This window comes from Podarcis pityusensis (genome assembly GCF_964106645.2).
Source record: "Podarcis pityusensis genome assembly, chromosome: 8".
Lineage (NCBI taxonomy): Eukaryota > Metazoa > Chordata > Lepidosauria > Squamata > Lacertidae > Podarcis > Podarcis pityusensis.
The window spans coordinates 4,820,579-4,837,003 of NC_138033.1; the positions used below are offsets into that span (position 1 = coordinate 4,820,579).

General features: G+C 53.0%; 1 protein-coding gene and 1 long non-coding RNA gene across 3 annotated transcripts; both read right to left on the minus strand.

The window, feature by feature from the left end:
* Positions 1–3,603: 3,603 nt before the first annotated feature.
* Positions 3,604–8,571, minus strand: LOC308484533. Of its 2 annotated transcripts, none has more exons than XR_013989941.1 (3): positions 8,411–8,571; positions 5,338–5,449; positions 3,604–4,110 (listed from the first exon to the last, which is right to left on the minus strand). It is a non-coding gene; the product is annotated as an uncharacterized lncRNA (long non-coding RNA). The 2 variants fall into 2 exon arrangements; XR_013989942.1 differs by having other exon boundaries at positions 5,338–5,446; positions 8,411–8,569.
* Positions 8,572–9,114: 543 nt separating this feature from the next.
* On the minus strand, positions 9,115–15,635 carry LOC308484402 (rho-related GTP-binding protein RhoU-like). The gene is made up of 3 exons (XM_081019331.1): positions 15,358–15,635; positions 13,946–14,004; positions 9,115–12,017 (listed from the first exon to the last, which is right to left on the minus strand). The coding sequence occupies exons 1-3, from the start codon at positions 15,542–15,544 to the stop codon at positions 11,565–11,567; spliced, it is 699 nt and encodes a 232-aa protein (XP_080875457.1). The 5' UTR covers positions 15,545–15,635; the 3' UTR covers positions 9,115–11,564.
* Positions 15,636–16,425: the final 790 nt, after the last annotated feature.

Here is a 16,425-nt window from a genome sequence, read left to right on the forward strand (position 1 = left end):
TGTACGTTTGAAAACGTCGGCAGCATTAAGACAAATTCAACAGTGTGAATAAGTTTTGATGGGTGTTATAATGGAATAATGAATGGTTTGGTTTATATATAATATGAGGGGATTTATGTTATGCAAAATGAACCATGGAAAGAAAAGAAGGGAAGCAATTGATATTTTAAGGTTGTTTAAATGAATATTCTAAATTGTAAAACAGAAGTGTGTGTGTGTGTGTGTGTTGTAAACAAAAATCTGCCCTTTTTTCCCTTATGGGGTATCCAAGAGCCCGTATAGAGTCCTTACATAGGTTCCCTGCTGGTAGGAGAAAATAACAGGCTAACCAGAGAATATTGAGAAGCAAAGCAGCTAGTAAGCCTGATCTTTATTGATCTATTGCAATTCCTATCACATGTGTGTAAAACTGTTACATATGGAAAACAAAACCTATAAAATAAAATGAGTGCAGCTTCAGGTTGGTTCAAGTAACAAAGTCCAAATAAAAGAATATTGGCATTTCCCACAATGGTTAATTGATGTCTGTGTTTTTCTCATAAATATATATATATATATGGTTATGGTTTACAATTCTGTTATTTTTATTACTGCAAACCACGTTGAGCTATATTCATATTATTGACATAGGAAAATATAAGAAATAGAATTGCAGAATTACAAATCTGTTCTAATCTCCAGAACTCTTGGCTCCCTCCTCTGTCCCTCATAGAAGGCCCTTTTACCATCCTGATTTCTCTCCTCTGCTCTCCTTCCAGCTGCCCAGGGGGGGTCCTGCTTAAACTTTGGCACCCAGAACGGCACCTAGGACTCCAGGGTCAGAAGTTACAAATTCTTGGTGAGAAGTCAGTGTCAACTTCCCGGAGCTCCTGGCCTGGCTGGAAGCCACAGGAGAGCGAAACGGCCGGCCTCAGTCTGCTTCACAAACACAAATCTGTTTTCAATTTACCAGTAAATATTCGTCCGTTCCTCTTTAAGTCATGCAGGAAGGACGATAGCGCTGCGGCTGAACATCTGCCTTGCGTGTAGAAGTTCCCAACTTCCGTCCCTTCAGGGAGCATCTCCCGGGGGGTGAGGATGGGAACGTCCCCTGCCTGAAACCTTCAAGAGCTGCTGCTGCTGCCAGTCCGTGTGGACAATACTAGCTGGATGGACCCGCGGTTTCTTCACTCAGCAGAAGGCAGCTCCCCCTGTTCCCTCTCTCCCTTTCTTCCTGTCTCATGAGACAGGAGGAAGGCCTCTCTTGTGTTACAGTGGTACCTCGCGTTACATACGCTTCAGGTTACAGACTCCGCTAACCCAGAAATATTACCTCAGGTTAAGAACTTTGCTTCAGGATGAGAACAGAAATCATGCTCTGGCGGCGGCAGTGGCAGCAGGAGGCCCCATTAGCTAATGTGGTGCTTCAGGTTAAGAATAGTTTCAGGTTAAGAACGGACCTCCGGAACGAATTAAGTACTTAACCCGACGTACCACTGTATTTCAATTTTTGTACGGCACCTAGATTTTCCAAGCGAGACCTTCAGAGCTCTGCAGGTAGGCCAAAGGCTGCCTGTCTGAGTCCAGCATCCTTCTCCTCGCAGGCATAACCAGATACCTCCACAAAGCAGAATATCTCTCCATCACCTGCCTGGGTGCCTCTGATCCTGATCCTGATTTGATTTTAGAGGTAAAGGGACCCCTGACCGTTAGATCCAGTCGTGGCCGACTCGGGGGTTGCAGCGCTCATCTCACTTTACTGGCCGAGGGAGCCGGCGTACAGCTTCCGGGTCATGTGGCCAGCATGACTAAGCCGCTTCTGGCGAACCAGAGCAGCACACAGAAACACTGTTTACTTCCCCGCCGGAGTGGGACCTATTTATCTACTTGCACTTTGAGGTGCTTTTGAACTGCTAGGTTGGCAGGGGCAGGGACCGAGCAGCGGGAGCTCACCCCGTCGCAGGGATTCGAACCGCCGATCTTCTGATCGGCAAGCCCTAGGCTCAGTGGTTTAGACCACAGAGCCACCCGCATTTGATTTTAGGATGTGCAGGGCCTTGCAGGGCCAGGTGGATAATGTGCCCCCCCCTTTTTTTTTACCCTGGGGGTAACTGAAGTCTTATACATAAGTATATAAATAATTTTCACAAAAGTTATGCTGACAAATCATTTTCTTTCGAGGCTTGAACTGTATCTGCATATAAAGACAAAATGTAAAATATATATAAATATTCCGACCGAGGCCGCCGTTTGGAATCGGAGGCCCGGGACAGGTGGCCCATATGCCCCCCCCCCCCCCGTCTGGGCCTGAGGATGTGTTTAAATTGATTGCTTGATTTTATGGTAATATGTTATATATTTGATGCTGATGTCTGAGCCCGGTTTTGGCCGTGGAGGGCAGGGTATAAATAAAATTTATTATTATTATTATTATTGTTGTTGTTATTATCCCAGAGGTTGCATATCGCCTTCAATGGCCTTATCCTCCAGGAATCTGGAGAAGGAGGCTGCCTCTGAGCATACGCAAAGCGGCTTTCCTCCAGATTGGATTCAACACATCCCACCCTCTGCGCACTTCCAAGTCAAGGGGTACTTTTTCCGCAAGGAACGTGCCCCCGGTAGCAGGCGCATCGCAGGGGGTTGGGCTAGATGACCCGCAGGATCCCTTCCAGTTTTGTGATTCTATGGGGAAAACTCGCAGGCTTGCAGTGCCCACTTCCTGCAGGAGGTGGTAGCCTTGAGTTAGCTTTGCGTAATAAATTGGGTCAGGAACCTGCCTGAAGGTCCCAGGAAGAAACAGCCACTAGTTGCTCCATCCCCTGTTGCGAAAGCCGAAGAGGCCTGGAGCCAAAAACAGACTGTTTTTCTCTTTTTGTAACACCAGGGCAGGAACTTCTCTGAGCTTGCAGAGTGTGGCCTTGCTGCACCCTTCCCCACTTCCTTCTCCTGCGTTGCAAGGCCCTTGGGCTCCCTCCCGATTCCGCGGTTCTTGGTTACGGGTCCAGAACTGGCCTACAAGAACCAGCACCTGTCCAGGAAAACGTTTTCAGTGCCCAATATGAGTGGGGTGAAATGCAAAGTGAAAAACGAAGAAAGGACCCCTGAGCATGGGCAGAGATCCATCAGCACCATGCAAACGCAAGCCCCTCACCTGGGCCTGGAATTAAGAGCCTCAAAGAGCAGAGCCGGACTTGCTAACTGCCTCAGACGCCGTCTCTGTCTTGAGGAAATCGAGCCCTATCCAGAACATACTGAGAGTGCCTCTGAGCTGCTGCAGAGTGCCTTTGCCTTTCATCCTTCCAAGCAATCCGCACACACCTGGGATTCAGGGACAGAGTTCTCCAGGTCGTCAGAGGGCCTGCATGCATTATTATTCCAGCTTATTTTCATGCAGGGGTAGCCAACAGGGCACCCATGGGTGCAAGGGCACCCTCGTGGCCTTTCCCAGATGCCCACAAAGCCGCTGGCATGTGGGGGGGGGGACTGTACAGATAGAAAAACCACAAGACGACTCGGATTCTTGCCAGATTCTGCGCACAGATCTGTAGGCGCAGACCATCCCGTAATTCAATCTAGTTTGTTAAGAAAATTCCCAAACCCGGATTCACGGGCGACTTTGGGTCATTTCTCTAAGGTAGTCTATTTTACTTATTTTATTTTTTTCCAAAAAAATTATTAATTTTCAAAAAATTATAAACAAACAAACAAACACAAATCATAATCTTATTAAAAATTATACTTATTAACATTGTTAAGTGACTTCCTCGCTTCCCCTTGGTTGAATTTCCAGGCATATCCATTTAACGGTTTTCCAAATCACAGTTCTTATAAGATTTACCTTTAGCTTTAACATCTTTCAGTCTTTTCATTTTGAAATTATACAAATTGATTCATCACTTAACTTATATAAAATCCTAAGCCATTTAGTTATCTGCAAGTTATTTCCAACTAATTTAACTTAACATATTTAATCAAATAATCATTAAATTTTTTCCATTCTTCCTGGTACTCCTCCTCCTCCTTCTGGTTGCGGACTCTTCCAGTTAGGTCGGCCAGCTCCAAAAAATCCATCATCTTCATCTGCCATTCTTCTATCGTTGGTAATTCTTGGGTTTTCCACTTTTTAGCTACCTAATAAAATATGAGCAGCAGTTGTGGCATACAAAAATAATTTAACATCTTTCTTGGGCAATTCCAAGAAGAAAGGCCTCTGGTTTCTTTATGAATGTATATTTCAACATTTTTTTCAATTCATTATATATCTTTTCCCAGAAGTCTTTCACCTTGGGACAGGTCCACCACATGTGACAGAAGTGCGAAAGGCATATAAACACATTTAAAATAGACTACCTTACCTTTGATCACATGTTTATATGCCTTTCGCACTTCTAAACTTAAAATCCATTGTTGTATATTGTTTTAAATGTTTGTTTTGCTGTTGGGATTGTAGTTCCATTTGTGTTTCTCAAAAGCTGGTCTCTGACCGTAATAAATTTCATGTACATGATAAAGGGGAAAGTTTTAGCAGGTCTGAATTCCACCCAGATCCTTTGGGGATGAATGGGCTCATGAACCTAACAAGACAGCAAGACTGCTTTGCTGTCCTGGTTGGCAAAAATTGTGATGCTACAGCAAAACAAGCGAAGGCTATTCTCGGCTGCATCCGCAGAAGTCGAGTGTCCAGATCAAGGGACGTCCTAGTCCTGTTCTCTTCTCCCTTGGTCAGGCCCGGCACTCATCCTGCTCCCCCCCCCCCCATAACGGCCAATCCACAATGCATCTGGGCAGCTGGCCAGACAGAAGCATGCCAGGCCTGGTGGCACAGCGCTGATCCACCGTGTGCCACCAGGAGAAGCCAGCCTGCAAAAGCACATACCCTTCCCTCTGTCTCCCGGGGGGTCCTGCCCATCTCTGGGGGCTCCAACCTGACCAGGATCACACCCTGGAGCGCAAACGAGTCGCCGGCCCCGATCCAGAGCCTCTTCCCAAAGACAGGCAAACGGGCAGAGGCTCCTTTCTTGACCGGTGGACAAAGAACTGGCTCGGCTGCTCTTGCCAACTTGATCACAAGGAAGCGGGTGGGCCCAGCCAAAGCCTGGCACGGGGAGGAGGAACAGCTAATCCCTCTCACCCGACCTGGGAGGGAGAGGACCCACAGGGAGACTGGGATGGCTGGCTCCTCTGACGCCCTCCCTGCAGGCAGGGAAAGGCCCTTGGAGCTGGAGGAGTGGGCAGCCTGGAGCTCTGGTGCCCTGTGAGATTTGCGGCTGATTCATGCTTGGAGCTGGTCTGGCGCTGATGGCCCTGTGCGTAAAAGCATCCCAAGAGCCTGCCTGCTGCGTCAGGCCAAGGACGCACCTGGTTCTGTCTCCTCCCCTGTGAATTTGTCCAGTCCTCTTCTAAAGACATCCAAGTTGGTTCTCATCCCTGCCTCCTGTGGGAGGGAGTTCCGCAGATTAACTCTGTGCTGCTAGAAGAAAGACTTTTATCTGTCCTGAATCTTCACGAATTCTTGGGTTACAAGAAAAACTGTTCTCCATGCCCTCCTCCTCTCTGCAAGGTGAAGCAGAGACATCACCTTGCCAGCAAAGGCCCGTATAGTTAAAGCCATGGTTTTCCCAGTAGTGATGTATGGAAGTGAGAGCTGGACCATCAAGAAGGCTGATCGCCAAAGAATGGATGCTTTTGAATTATGGTGCTGGAGGAGACTCTTGAGAGTCCCATGGACTGCAAGAAGATCAAACCTCTCCATTCTGAAGGAAACCAGCCCTGAGTGCTCACTGGAAGGACAGATCCTGAAGCTGAGGCTCCAAGACTTTGGCCACCTCATGAGAAGAGAAGACTCCCTGGAAAAGACTCTGATGTTGGGAAAGATAGAGGGCACAAGGAGAAGGGGACGACAGAGGACGAGATGGTGGGACAGTGTTCTCAAAGCTACCAGCATGAGTTTGACCAAACTGCGGGAGGCAGTGGAAGACAGGAGTGCCTGGCGTGCTCGGGTCCAGGGGGCACGAAGAGGCGGACACGACTAAACGACTAAACAACAGTGCCCTCCCCCCAGGCATATTCTGAGAAACCTTTTGCCTTTTAGCTCTTCTCCAAACTACAAAGTCCCAAATGCTGCCACAGTGACTCCTTCCCTTCCTTCCTTGAACATATGGGCTGCCCTTTTCGAAACATTTTCCAGCTCTTCGATCTCCGTTATGAGACGAGGCACCCAGAACCAGGCACAGGACTGCCAATGCCGTCACGGCAGAGATTTGTACAGCAGCATCCGTTTTATTCCCAATTCCTTTCCGAGGATCCCCAGCGTGGAATTTGCCTTTTTTTTTTTTTTCGCAGCCCGCCCACCCATGGGGCTGACCTCTCCATCTGTCCTGGATGCATTTGTGCCTTGCGGCGGCTTAGACTAGATGTCCCCTGGGGGTCCCTTCCAAGCCTGCAAGTCTGTGGCTCCAGGATCTTAGCTTTTGACGAGCCCAAAGTGCATCCTGGGCACTCCTGCTGGCACAACTTGGCAAACCCTTTCCCATGCCCACTTTAAAGGCAAGCCAACTGCTCCCCCACCCCAAGTTTTTCCACTTTCCTCCATCTCTCTCCCTCCCCGCCCCCCGCCATGCAAGCCCCTACACGCCCTCCCTGCGAGGCCCACAGGTAGGGGGGCGGGCGAGGCCAAGCTGAGCGCCAACTCCAGCAGGAACAGTCTGTCCTTGCCAAGCCGGCAGCCGCCCCCTGCGGGTGCTGATGGGCAGGGAGGGTGCAACTAGGGCCCTTCCTCCTCCTCCTCTTGCCCCCCCCATATCAAGTTGGATCCTGCAGCAGGGTGGGGCCAGGCAAGGAGTCTGCCAGCCCTGGAGCATGAGGGCAGGGAGAGGACCCAGGAGTCCGGGAGAGGACCCAGGAGTCCGGCAGCCGAAGCCTCTGCAGAACCCAGGAATTGGAATCTAGTCGAACCCCTGCCTGGCAGGAAGGAGGCCTCAGGCCAAGAGCTCCCCAATCCCGGAGAATGTGGGGCTGAGGAAAGGGGGGGCTCCAGGGGACCCAGGCTGGTTGCCCCCCCCAACATGGCTGATCAGCGCCTAGACTGCCCCCTCTCTTTGCAGGCTCTGGCCAGGTGGTAGCAACCCCAGTGCAGGTATCTGCTTGCCTCCAACCGGCTGCGGTTGAGTGATGAGGCAAGTGCACTCCGCACGCGCTCAGAGGCACTCTTGTTCCTTCACTTTTTATGTCCGTGCCGCGTTATACTGTCTGACCGGTTTGTAACCCACAGGATGAAGGATGGCAAAATAAAGGCTGGCATCGCTGAGCCCCGCTTCCAATTGAAATGTGATTGCTGCATTTGGGGGGGCTGGACTAGATGGCCCTTGGAGGTCCCCTCCCGACTCTACCATCCGACGAGTCTAAACTCTAATGCCAAGGTTGCCCTCCTTAATAACGGGGAAGCGAGGAAGGAGATCCGGGCCCGCCTGCGGCTCGCCCTGCCTCATCATCAAGAGATGCACTCGGCACATGCTCAGGGGGAAGAGGCCTGGCCCTTTCACCCCTTCCCGCGGAAAGGCTGGGCACACCCCTCAGGGCAAAGTCCCAAGGACTCCTGGGCCTCATCCAGCACCCGCTGGCAGGCCGGGCTGTGCGCCAGCAAGCCACCTTTGATGCCCCGATAAGATGGCGGCAGCTGGGCAGGTTTTGGCAGGGGAGGGAAGATGCCAGGGGTGGCCGGCAAGAGGCAGGCGGGCACCCAAGAAGCGCTGGCTGCCCTCGCCAAAGAGGAGGAGGCCTGCAGGCTCTCAGCTTCCCTCTGCCCCACAGAGCAGGGTGGGGCGGCTGCCAGGTTGTGGGCCTGGAGCCCAGGCTCCGGAAAACCCCCAGGAGGAGGCGAGGGAGGGAAGCAGGAGCGAAGCAGGAAGTGGAGCGGGAAAGAAAGAAAGAAAGAAAGAAAGAAAGAAAGGGGGAAAGGAGGGAGGGAGGGAAGGAAGGAGAAGGAAGGAAGGAAGGAAGGAAGGAAGGAAGGAAGGAAGGAAGGAAGGAAGGGGGAGGGAGGAAGAGGGAAGGAAGGAAGGAAGGAAGGAAGGAAGGAAGGAAGGAAGGAAGGGGGAGGAAGAGGGAGGGAGGGAAGGAAGGAAGGAAGGAAGGAAAGAAGGAAGGAAGGAAGGAAGGAAAAGGAAGGAAGGAATAGCTCTGGCTTCCAGCTCCCTCGGAAGGTGGTGCAATCTCCTTCCTTGGAGGTTTTTAAGTAGAGGTTGGATGGCCATCGGTCAAGGATTCTTCAGCTGAGATTCCTGCATTGCAGGGGGTTGGGCTGGATGACCCCCGGGTGCCCCTTCCAACTCTACGATTCCATGAGTGTCTATCAAAAGAAGGCGCCTAAGCCAGGAGGGAGCAGAAAGGCAGGCAGGCCTGCCAGCCTCCCAGGTTTCTGTTCCCTTCTTACCCCTTTTCCGGCTGCTTCCCCCAATCGCCTGGCCTGAGGCAGCATCTCCCAGCCGAAGATTCTGCCTCTGGGGGCAGGAAAAGCAACTTCTCAGAGGAGCCCCAGCGGAGAACAGGGCGCAAGCGAGGCTGACATGTCCGCTGCCGTCCTGTTAATATTAACAGGCCCAGACTTGCCACGAAGGCCAAAGTGCAGCCCAGGCACACGAAGCTGCGCCTTTAAAGCTCAGGAGCCTCTGAGCACGTGCAGAGTACATTTTCCCTACTCACCGAATTAGCTGGAGCAGAGGGCAGCTGAGATGGCGGGGACAGCAGTGCCTCCCTCCCTTTTTGGGACTCCAGCTCCCATGAGCCCCAGTGGTCAAGGATGATGGGACTTGTGGTCCAGGCATATCCGGAGGGCACAACGTTGGAAACCTCTGGGTTAGAACCATCGCCTCCGTCTACTGGGATTTGGAGAGAGGGGCAAAAGGGGGCGTTCTGTCCGGAAGGGGGTCATATCGAAAAGGGAACCGTGACAAAACATGGGGGGGGGGAGGAAGTGGGGGCTACTGGGGAATCGCAGAGACAGAAACGGAGCCTGGGACATAGACACAAAATCCATCTCTTTATCACATATAGTCATTGAAGGGGGTCAGACTAGATGGCCCATGGGGTCCCAGCCAACTCTGGCCCAAATCATGCTGAATGAGGGAGAAACAAAAATACATTTTTACTCATTGTTCATTTATTGCATTTCTGCCCCAACTTTTCCTCCAACGGGGCTTCAGGTGGAGCACGTGGTTCTCTTCCCGCCTCCCCTTTTTTGGGAGGGTGAAACCCCAAGGCCCTTTCCTCCCTTCCGCCTCTGACCCCCATGGGGGGGAGGGACCAGACCCAAGGCAGGCATTCACACAGGAGAGGAAAGAAAACAGCTTATTTTTAATCGAGAGACAATACTTCAAAGGGAGCTTTCCCCCACCCCACAAAAAAAAGTCAGAAATGCTCCTGTGCAAATGCAACCTAGAGATTTTTGTTGCAAGGGGGGAGGCTGTTCTCTGACCCCCCCGAGAAAGAAAAGCAGCGGCGCGCATTTCATCTCTGCGTTGCAGCAAAATTGAAAACCCATCACCTTTTGTAATTTTCCAAATTCCTGTACGTGTGTGGGGTGGTATTTTTTGGGGGGGAGGCGATTGCACTGAGAACTACAAAGCAGACTTTCCCCCCCCCCTCCCCTTTGCAGCCAGGAGGCTGGAGAATTCAAGCTTGCAAAAAAAAAAAATGCTTTTCAGGAAGGACACAGGTGGGGGGGGGGGCAGGAGAAACAGGAAATGGAAAAAAAGAGAAAGCAGCTCCCACTTCCCAGGATTTTATTTTATTTTTCCATGGAAAGAGAAATGAAGGGGAAGGAGGGAAAGTTTTGCAGGTTCTCTGCAAGGCAAAGGGAACGAGAAACTAGGCAGGTGGGGGAATTCCCCCCCCCTCAAAAAAGGCACATTTCCACCTGCCTCCTTGCAAGGGGCGGGGGCAACTGGGCTCAGAAAGAGACGTCAAGTTGTCTCACTGCATTTTATTGGGGGCGCAGCTTGGGGTTTTATTATTAATTCTTTTCTTGCCTCTCCACCCCCCTCTATCCAAGGATACTTGGTTCTCCCGATCCTCATTTAATCCCTGCAACAGCAACCCTGTGAGGCAGGTCAGGCTGAGAGAGGCGGTGGCTGAGCCCCAACGTCACACCCGGGGAGCTTCGTGGCCGAGCAAGGATTCGAACCCTGGTCCTAGTCTGACCCTGCTGCCTCGGCCAGACCAAATACAGTCATACCTCGGGTTACAGACGCTTCAGGTTGCGTTTTTTGAGGTTATGGACCGCCGAAACCCGGAAGTACCGGAACGGGTTAATTCCGTGTTTTGGCGGCCGCGCATGCGCAGGAGCGCAAAATCGTGCTTTGTGCATGCGCAGAAGCGCCGAATTGCAACCCGCAGCTTGCGAACGCTGCGGGTTGCAAACGTGCATCCCGCACGGATCACGTTCTCAACCTGAGCGTCCACTGTACACACACACACTGCAGATTCAAGGCCTGGGATTCGTCTCAGGAGAAAAGGCACAAATGGCGTAAAAAAATCACTCTACAATTTTTCCTTTCCAGAAACTTTCCCCCGACCCGAAATATTCTCCTTCCGAAACCAAGAACCAAAGTTTGCTGTGCTTGCTGCATTGCAGGGGCTTGGGACTAGGTGGCCCGGGGGGGGGGGGAGGGTTCTCTTCCAACTCTACAAAATTTTCAGATTCAAGTGGTTTAAAAAATGTCACCCCATCTCACGCTTCTGCAAGTACACCCCCACTCTGGGCAAGGGGCTGCTCCATCTCGCTCTCAGCTAAACCAGGTGCAGAAGTTTTATTTTTGGGGGTGGGGAGGCAAAGCTTCCAGCCACAGCCTCCCCAAAGCATCTGCCCCCAACCTGGTCCCATCTCCCCAGAGATATTAGGGTCTACAAATATATGGCCCTTCTCAGTGGGGCTGGGAGCTGAAGGTCCCAAATCCCAAGGTGGGGGGGAAGCACAAGAACATTAGAAGAGCCCAGCTGCTGGATCAGGCCCAAAGGGGACCCATTTAGTCCAGCCACACAGGGGCCAAATACCCCATAAAACCTAAGAATTCAGATAGACTGCCTCTGAAGCTAGAGGTCCCATGAAAATGTTTAAGAAGCTTGGCTGCTGCTTCAGGCCAGTGGCCCATAAAGTCCAGTTCTCACAGTAGCCAAATGCCCCCACAGAACTTAAGAATTCAGATAGACTGTCTCTGGAGCTGGAGGTTCCACAAGAGCCTGAGAAGCTCAGGTCAATGGTCCAGCCTCCTGTTCTCACAGCTGCCAACCACATGCCCAAAAGGGAGACCAGCAACCAGGAGCCAAACGTAGCCGTTCAGAAGCATCCGCTCTCTCCAGCCAACAGAGCGTCCCTAAATGAAAGCCCGGCCACGTCCCTCTCAGAGACGAGGAAACGTCTTTGGGATCCATTTCGAGATCTGTTTGGCCCTGCCGAGATTCTGCCCGATGTCCCTGCGAAGAAGGCTGGCCCAGCCTGGCCCCTCTCAAAAGCCTACGCCCCTCAGTTGATCCAGTCTGCAGGCAAACCCATTGGAAGGGGTCAGGCCATGCGGGAATTGCACCTGGTGCTACGACAGGCAGACGTGCTTCCTCCACCAGGCCTTGGAGAGGGTCCGGATGCGGCTGGCAGTGCTGCGACGCTGCGGCTTGGGCGGGGGGCCACGGGCGCAGCGCAGCCCTGCGGTGATGGCCGTGTCAAAGACCTCCTTCAGGTTGTGCTGGGTGAGGGCCGAGCACTCCACATAGCCCAGCAAGCCAGCCTTGGCGGAGAGGGTGCGGACGGCCGAGGGGGACACAGGCTTTTCCCGGCGCCGGGACAGGGCGATGAGGACCTTGACGTCCTGGCGCAGGTCCGACTGGGTGCCCACCAGCAGGACGGGCGTGGCGGGGCAGTGGCGGCGCAATTCAGGTAGCCACTTCTCAGAGATGTTCTGGAACGAGGTGGGAGACACGACGCTGAAGCAGAGCAGGACCACGTCCGCCTTTGGGTAGCAGAGGCGCCGCAGGCTGTCAAACTCGTCCTGTGAGGGGCAAAGAGGGGAGGCCGTGAGGAGGGAGAGAGGGGCGCCCTGCAAGCTGGGGTCCCTGCAGGCACCAAACCAGGGAACCGCAGAGCTGAGAGGGGTCCTCCAGGGGTCATCTAGACCAACCCCCTGCAACGCGGCAGGAATCGCCACTCGAGAATCCGTGGCAGGCGGCCAGGCAACCTCTGTTTAAAGCGCTCCGATGAATCAGAAAACGATGACCCTCGTTGATTCCAACCGCAGGGCTGGGAGGGGGTGCCCTGGCGGGCATCTAGGCCAACCCCCTTCTAGGGAGGAAGGGCAGCATAGGTAAAGGTAAAGGGACCCCTGACCATTAGGTCCGGTCGCGGACGACTCTGGGGTTGCGGCGCTCATCTCGCTTTATTTGCTGAGGGAGCCGGCATGACTAAGCCACTTCTGGCGAACCAGAGCAGCGCACGGAAACGCCGTTTACCTTCCCGCCAGAGCGGTAACTATTTATCTACTTGCACTTTGAGGTGCTTTCAAACTGCTAGGTTGGCAGGAGCAGGGACCGAGCAAAGGGAGCTCACCCTGTCGCGGGGATTCGAACCGCCGACCTTCTGATCGGCAAGCCCTAGGCTCTGTGGTTTAACCCACAGCACCACCGAAGTCCCCATCAGTTCGCCCGAAGCGGCTTAGTCATGCTGGCCACATGACCCGGATGCTGTACGCCGGCTCCCTCGGCCAGTAAAGCGAGATGAGTCGGCCACGACTGGACCTAATGGTCAGGGGTCCCTTTAACTTAGCCATATTGATTTGTATGCCGTTGGTGGATTTTTGTCATTGTCTTGTTGGGCTGTGTATGTGATAAAGGCGTCTTCTTCTATTTGTCCCCATGTCAGTTTCAGTTTATTGGTTAATTTTTCTAGTAGGGCTGTTTCCCATACTATTTGGTACCATTGGTCCATGCTTACTCCTGACAGGTCTCTCCAGTGTCTGGTTATGGTGTTTCTGGCTGCTGAAAGTAGGTGGGTTATCAGTTCTTTGTGGTGTAAGTGGGCATTGTTGTCTTGGAAGATGTTTAGTAGGGCCAATTCTGGGGTGGTTTCTAATACTTGTTTGGTTATTTTACTTATTTCTCATATGGCTGTTGTCCAGAATAGTTGGATTTTGGGGCACTCCCACCACATGTGGAGGTATGTGCCTGTGGAGGTGCACCCTCTCCACATTTTGGTGAGGTTCCTGGGCGTATTAGCGCTAGTTTCCTTGGTGTTAGGTACCACCTGTAGGTGAGCTTTAGAGTGAGTTCTTTTCTTTTCATTGATATGGATTTAAAGGGGGGGGCGGTTAGACCACATTTTGGTCCATTGAGTGGGGTTAATCTCATAGCCTATGTCATCCTCCCATTGTTTTTTGATTGCATCTAGGGAGTTCGTGGGATTTTGCAGTAGTATTTTGTATACTGTGGATACCATCCCTTTACCGTGTCCCTTTGTTGTTGAAGGAGGTTTTCGAAGGTTGTCAGGGGCCTAGTTGCTGCTGATTTTACTGCTGGGTTGTAAGAAGGCATGTAATTGGTGATGTGTTAACCAGGGCATTTGGGTGTCTTCTAGTTTGTCTTGTATTTCTTGTGTTGACAAGGGTTTGTTATTTTTATAAAAGTCTATTAGGCGATATAAGCCTTTGGTTTGCCAGGTTTTTATCTGGAGGTTTTGTGCTGCATGGTGGAATAATGGGTGGTACGCCAGGGGGACACCTTTGCCCTCACAGGTTGCGGGGAGGGGAAGCCAGCTCTGCCATTTACGGAGGGGAAAGCGGTTCAGCAGCAGGCTTGCAACCCTCGGGAATAGATTCGAGAAAGCAAGTTGCTAGACCTCAAGAAGGCCCAAGGGACGGTTAGGAAGGGCCAGGTCAAAGTGCCAAGTCCAGGTCAGTCTCTAGCCCATCCCGTCCGGCCTCCTTACCTGCCCTGCGGTGTCGCACAGCTGCAGCCGGATGGGGTCTCCGTCAACCTGCACCACAGCTGGGGGGCGAAACAGAAAAACGGGGGGTCAGAGTTGGGAAGGAAGACAGACCCAGCCGCCCCAGATCAAGACACGGCATCAGGGATTTCACTCGCCCAGAGGTGGAAGTCAGAGCCCAGCGCCTTCCTGCTCAGTCTCCCTGGCACTGGAGGCAGAAGGGACCTCCAAAGGTCATCCAGCCCAACCCCATGGAACACAAGGGTTGCAGCTCAAGGATCCCTGGCAGAAGGAGAACTGTGGTTCTTGACAGACTCCTTTGAAGACTCCCGCCAGGGTCATCTATCCTAGTGGCTGATATTGATTTCTTTTTTTGGTGACTCCGCCGGCACTCGAACCCGGAACAGAGGCTGATATTGATGAACGGGAAGGAGAGAGACAATTCCCCTTAATACATGGCTAGAAAAGCAGACTCTCTTTGGATAAATATAATTCTATCTGGAATGAGTTTATGCAGAATATATTAGCTTACTGGCAATTATTTGTAATATACACACCTGCATATTAATGGATGGTGACAGTATTTTCTTCTTCTTTTTCATTCCCACTCACTCTTTAATCCCCCACCCCCGGTCATCTCTTTACGAATGAAGTTATTTTAATAAAATACTTATAATAATAATAAAATTCTAGCCCAACTCCTGCAGTGCAGGGAGCACAACTCAATAATCCCCGACCCATTCTCCGTTGCAAAACCTCTTGTTATTCACTGCGTCGTAGTTTGGGAGGCACCCCAGCGATCATATAGGCCAACCCCCAACCACTTTTATACTTATTTAATATTATTATTCTGACGTCATTTGTTTAGTTTGCATTTCCCGCGTCATCCATAGATCTCCTCCGGCAGCGTTCGCTCAGACTGAGGCTACTCTGGTGAAATGAAAGTTTGTCTTTCGCCAGGTAGGAACTAGGAAAGGAAAACTTGGATGCGATCGACTCCAGGCCTGCAAATCTTTCCTGGCAGAACGAGGCAAGCAGGAAGAGGCTCTTGCCGGGGTCTCCCGTGAAAAAGGCTTTGCAGGAGCCCCTGCAAACCGGGCTTCGGGCAGGGCCTCACTTTGGGGAGCAGGTAAACCTGCAACGTTGGCGATGCCCTCTGGCTGTTGAGCAGGCATCGCACTGAGCACTAGCCACGCCCCATGTAGAATCACAGACCTGCTCGGTTGGTTAGGGGACCCCCAAAGGTCATCCATCCCAACCCCCTGCAATGGCAGCTGAATAATGACCTCCGCGGATAAAAAAACAAAACCTCCCGGGAACCAGTGTCGTCGTTGCTCTTCCTTGTCCCCGCAGAGCGGGAAGGGCACCCCCAAAGGTCATCCATCCCATCCCACCCCCGCGCATCGCTCGCGTACCGGAGAAGCGGTCGAGGGCGGTGGGGACGTATCGCGCGGGGAAGCCGTTGGTGCTGTAGCTGAGCGCCAGGCTGGTTTTCCCGACGGCGCCGTCACCCAGCAGGACGCACTCGAGGCCCCGCAGGCGCCGCTGCTCGCGGGGGCGGCGCGGGGGCACCGGCGGGAGAGACTCTCCCTGCGGAGGCATCGCGGGGTCCCCTCGCAGAAAGCGCGCGGGCGGACGAACGGGCGGAGAGGCGGCGGCGGCAGCGGACGCTCCTTCCAGGCTGTGCGCCCGGGCGCAGACAGGCAGGCAGGGAGTGGAGCGCCTCGTCGGGGCCACGCCTCCCCGCCCAGGAGGACACGCCCCTTTGCGGGGGCGGGGTCTGTACCTGCCCCCTCACCTCGCGGCAGCCTCCGCCCTCGACGGGGAGGGCAGAGAGCCCCCTCCCCAGCCTAGATCCAGCATGGAACAGGGGTGGGACTAGATGACCGTCGGGGGTCCCCTTCCCACGACTCCTCGATTCTATGAACACGCTTCAGGCGGCTCGAGGGAAGGGATTCCTCAGGAAATCACAGGATCGTCGAGGGGGTGGGGACCCCCGAGGTCATCCAGTCCCACCCTCCCTGCCATGCGTAAAGGGCGGCGCTGTGGGCTGAAGCCAGGCTCCCTGCCCCCTCCTGCAACCCCCCCCCCCCCAATTCCCTGCTTTGTCTCTCTGAAATGGAAAACATGTCCTTCCTGACAATGTCTTTCTTCCTGCTTTGCGCATCAGACAGTAGCCGGGAAAAGCACCCCCGACGCCCTGGACGGCGCATCCCAGCGAAAACAGGAAACACACCCGAGGCGTTACTGGAAATTGGGAAGCGGGAGGCTGGGCGGGGGGCAGGAGGTCCTCCGGTCCAAAACACTTTGTGCACGACCCCCTGGCGCCAACAGCCCCCCCCCGCAAGGCTGGACGTGGCCCCTTTCCCCCAGAGTTCACACCAGCCTTGGCCAAGCCGGGTTAACAATCTTATGGGTAAGATTGGAAGGTTCCGGATAAATTGAAAGACAGGCTTCTTTACGCAGCGCAGAGTTAAACGGCG

Coding starts and splice junctions, on each gene's coding strand:
- LOC308484402 (XM_081019331.1), bottom strand. CDS start 15,544: ATGCCTCCGCAGGGAGAGTCTCTCCCGCCGGTGCCCCCGCGCCGCCCC. Junction 14,005..15,357: donor CGCCCTCGACCGCTTCTCCG/GTACGCGAGCGA, acceptor TTCGCCCCCCAG/CTGTGGTGCAGGTTGACGGA. Junction 12,018..13,945: donor TGTGCGACACCGCAGGGCAG/GTAAGGAGGCCG, acceptor TGCCCCTCACAG/GACGAGTTTGACAGCCTGCG.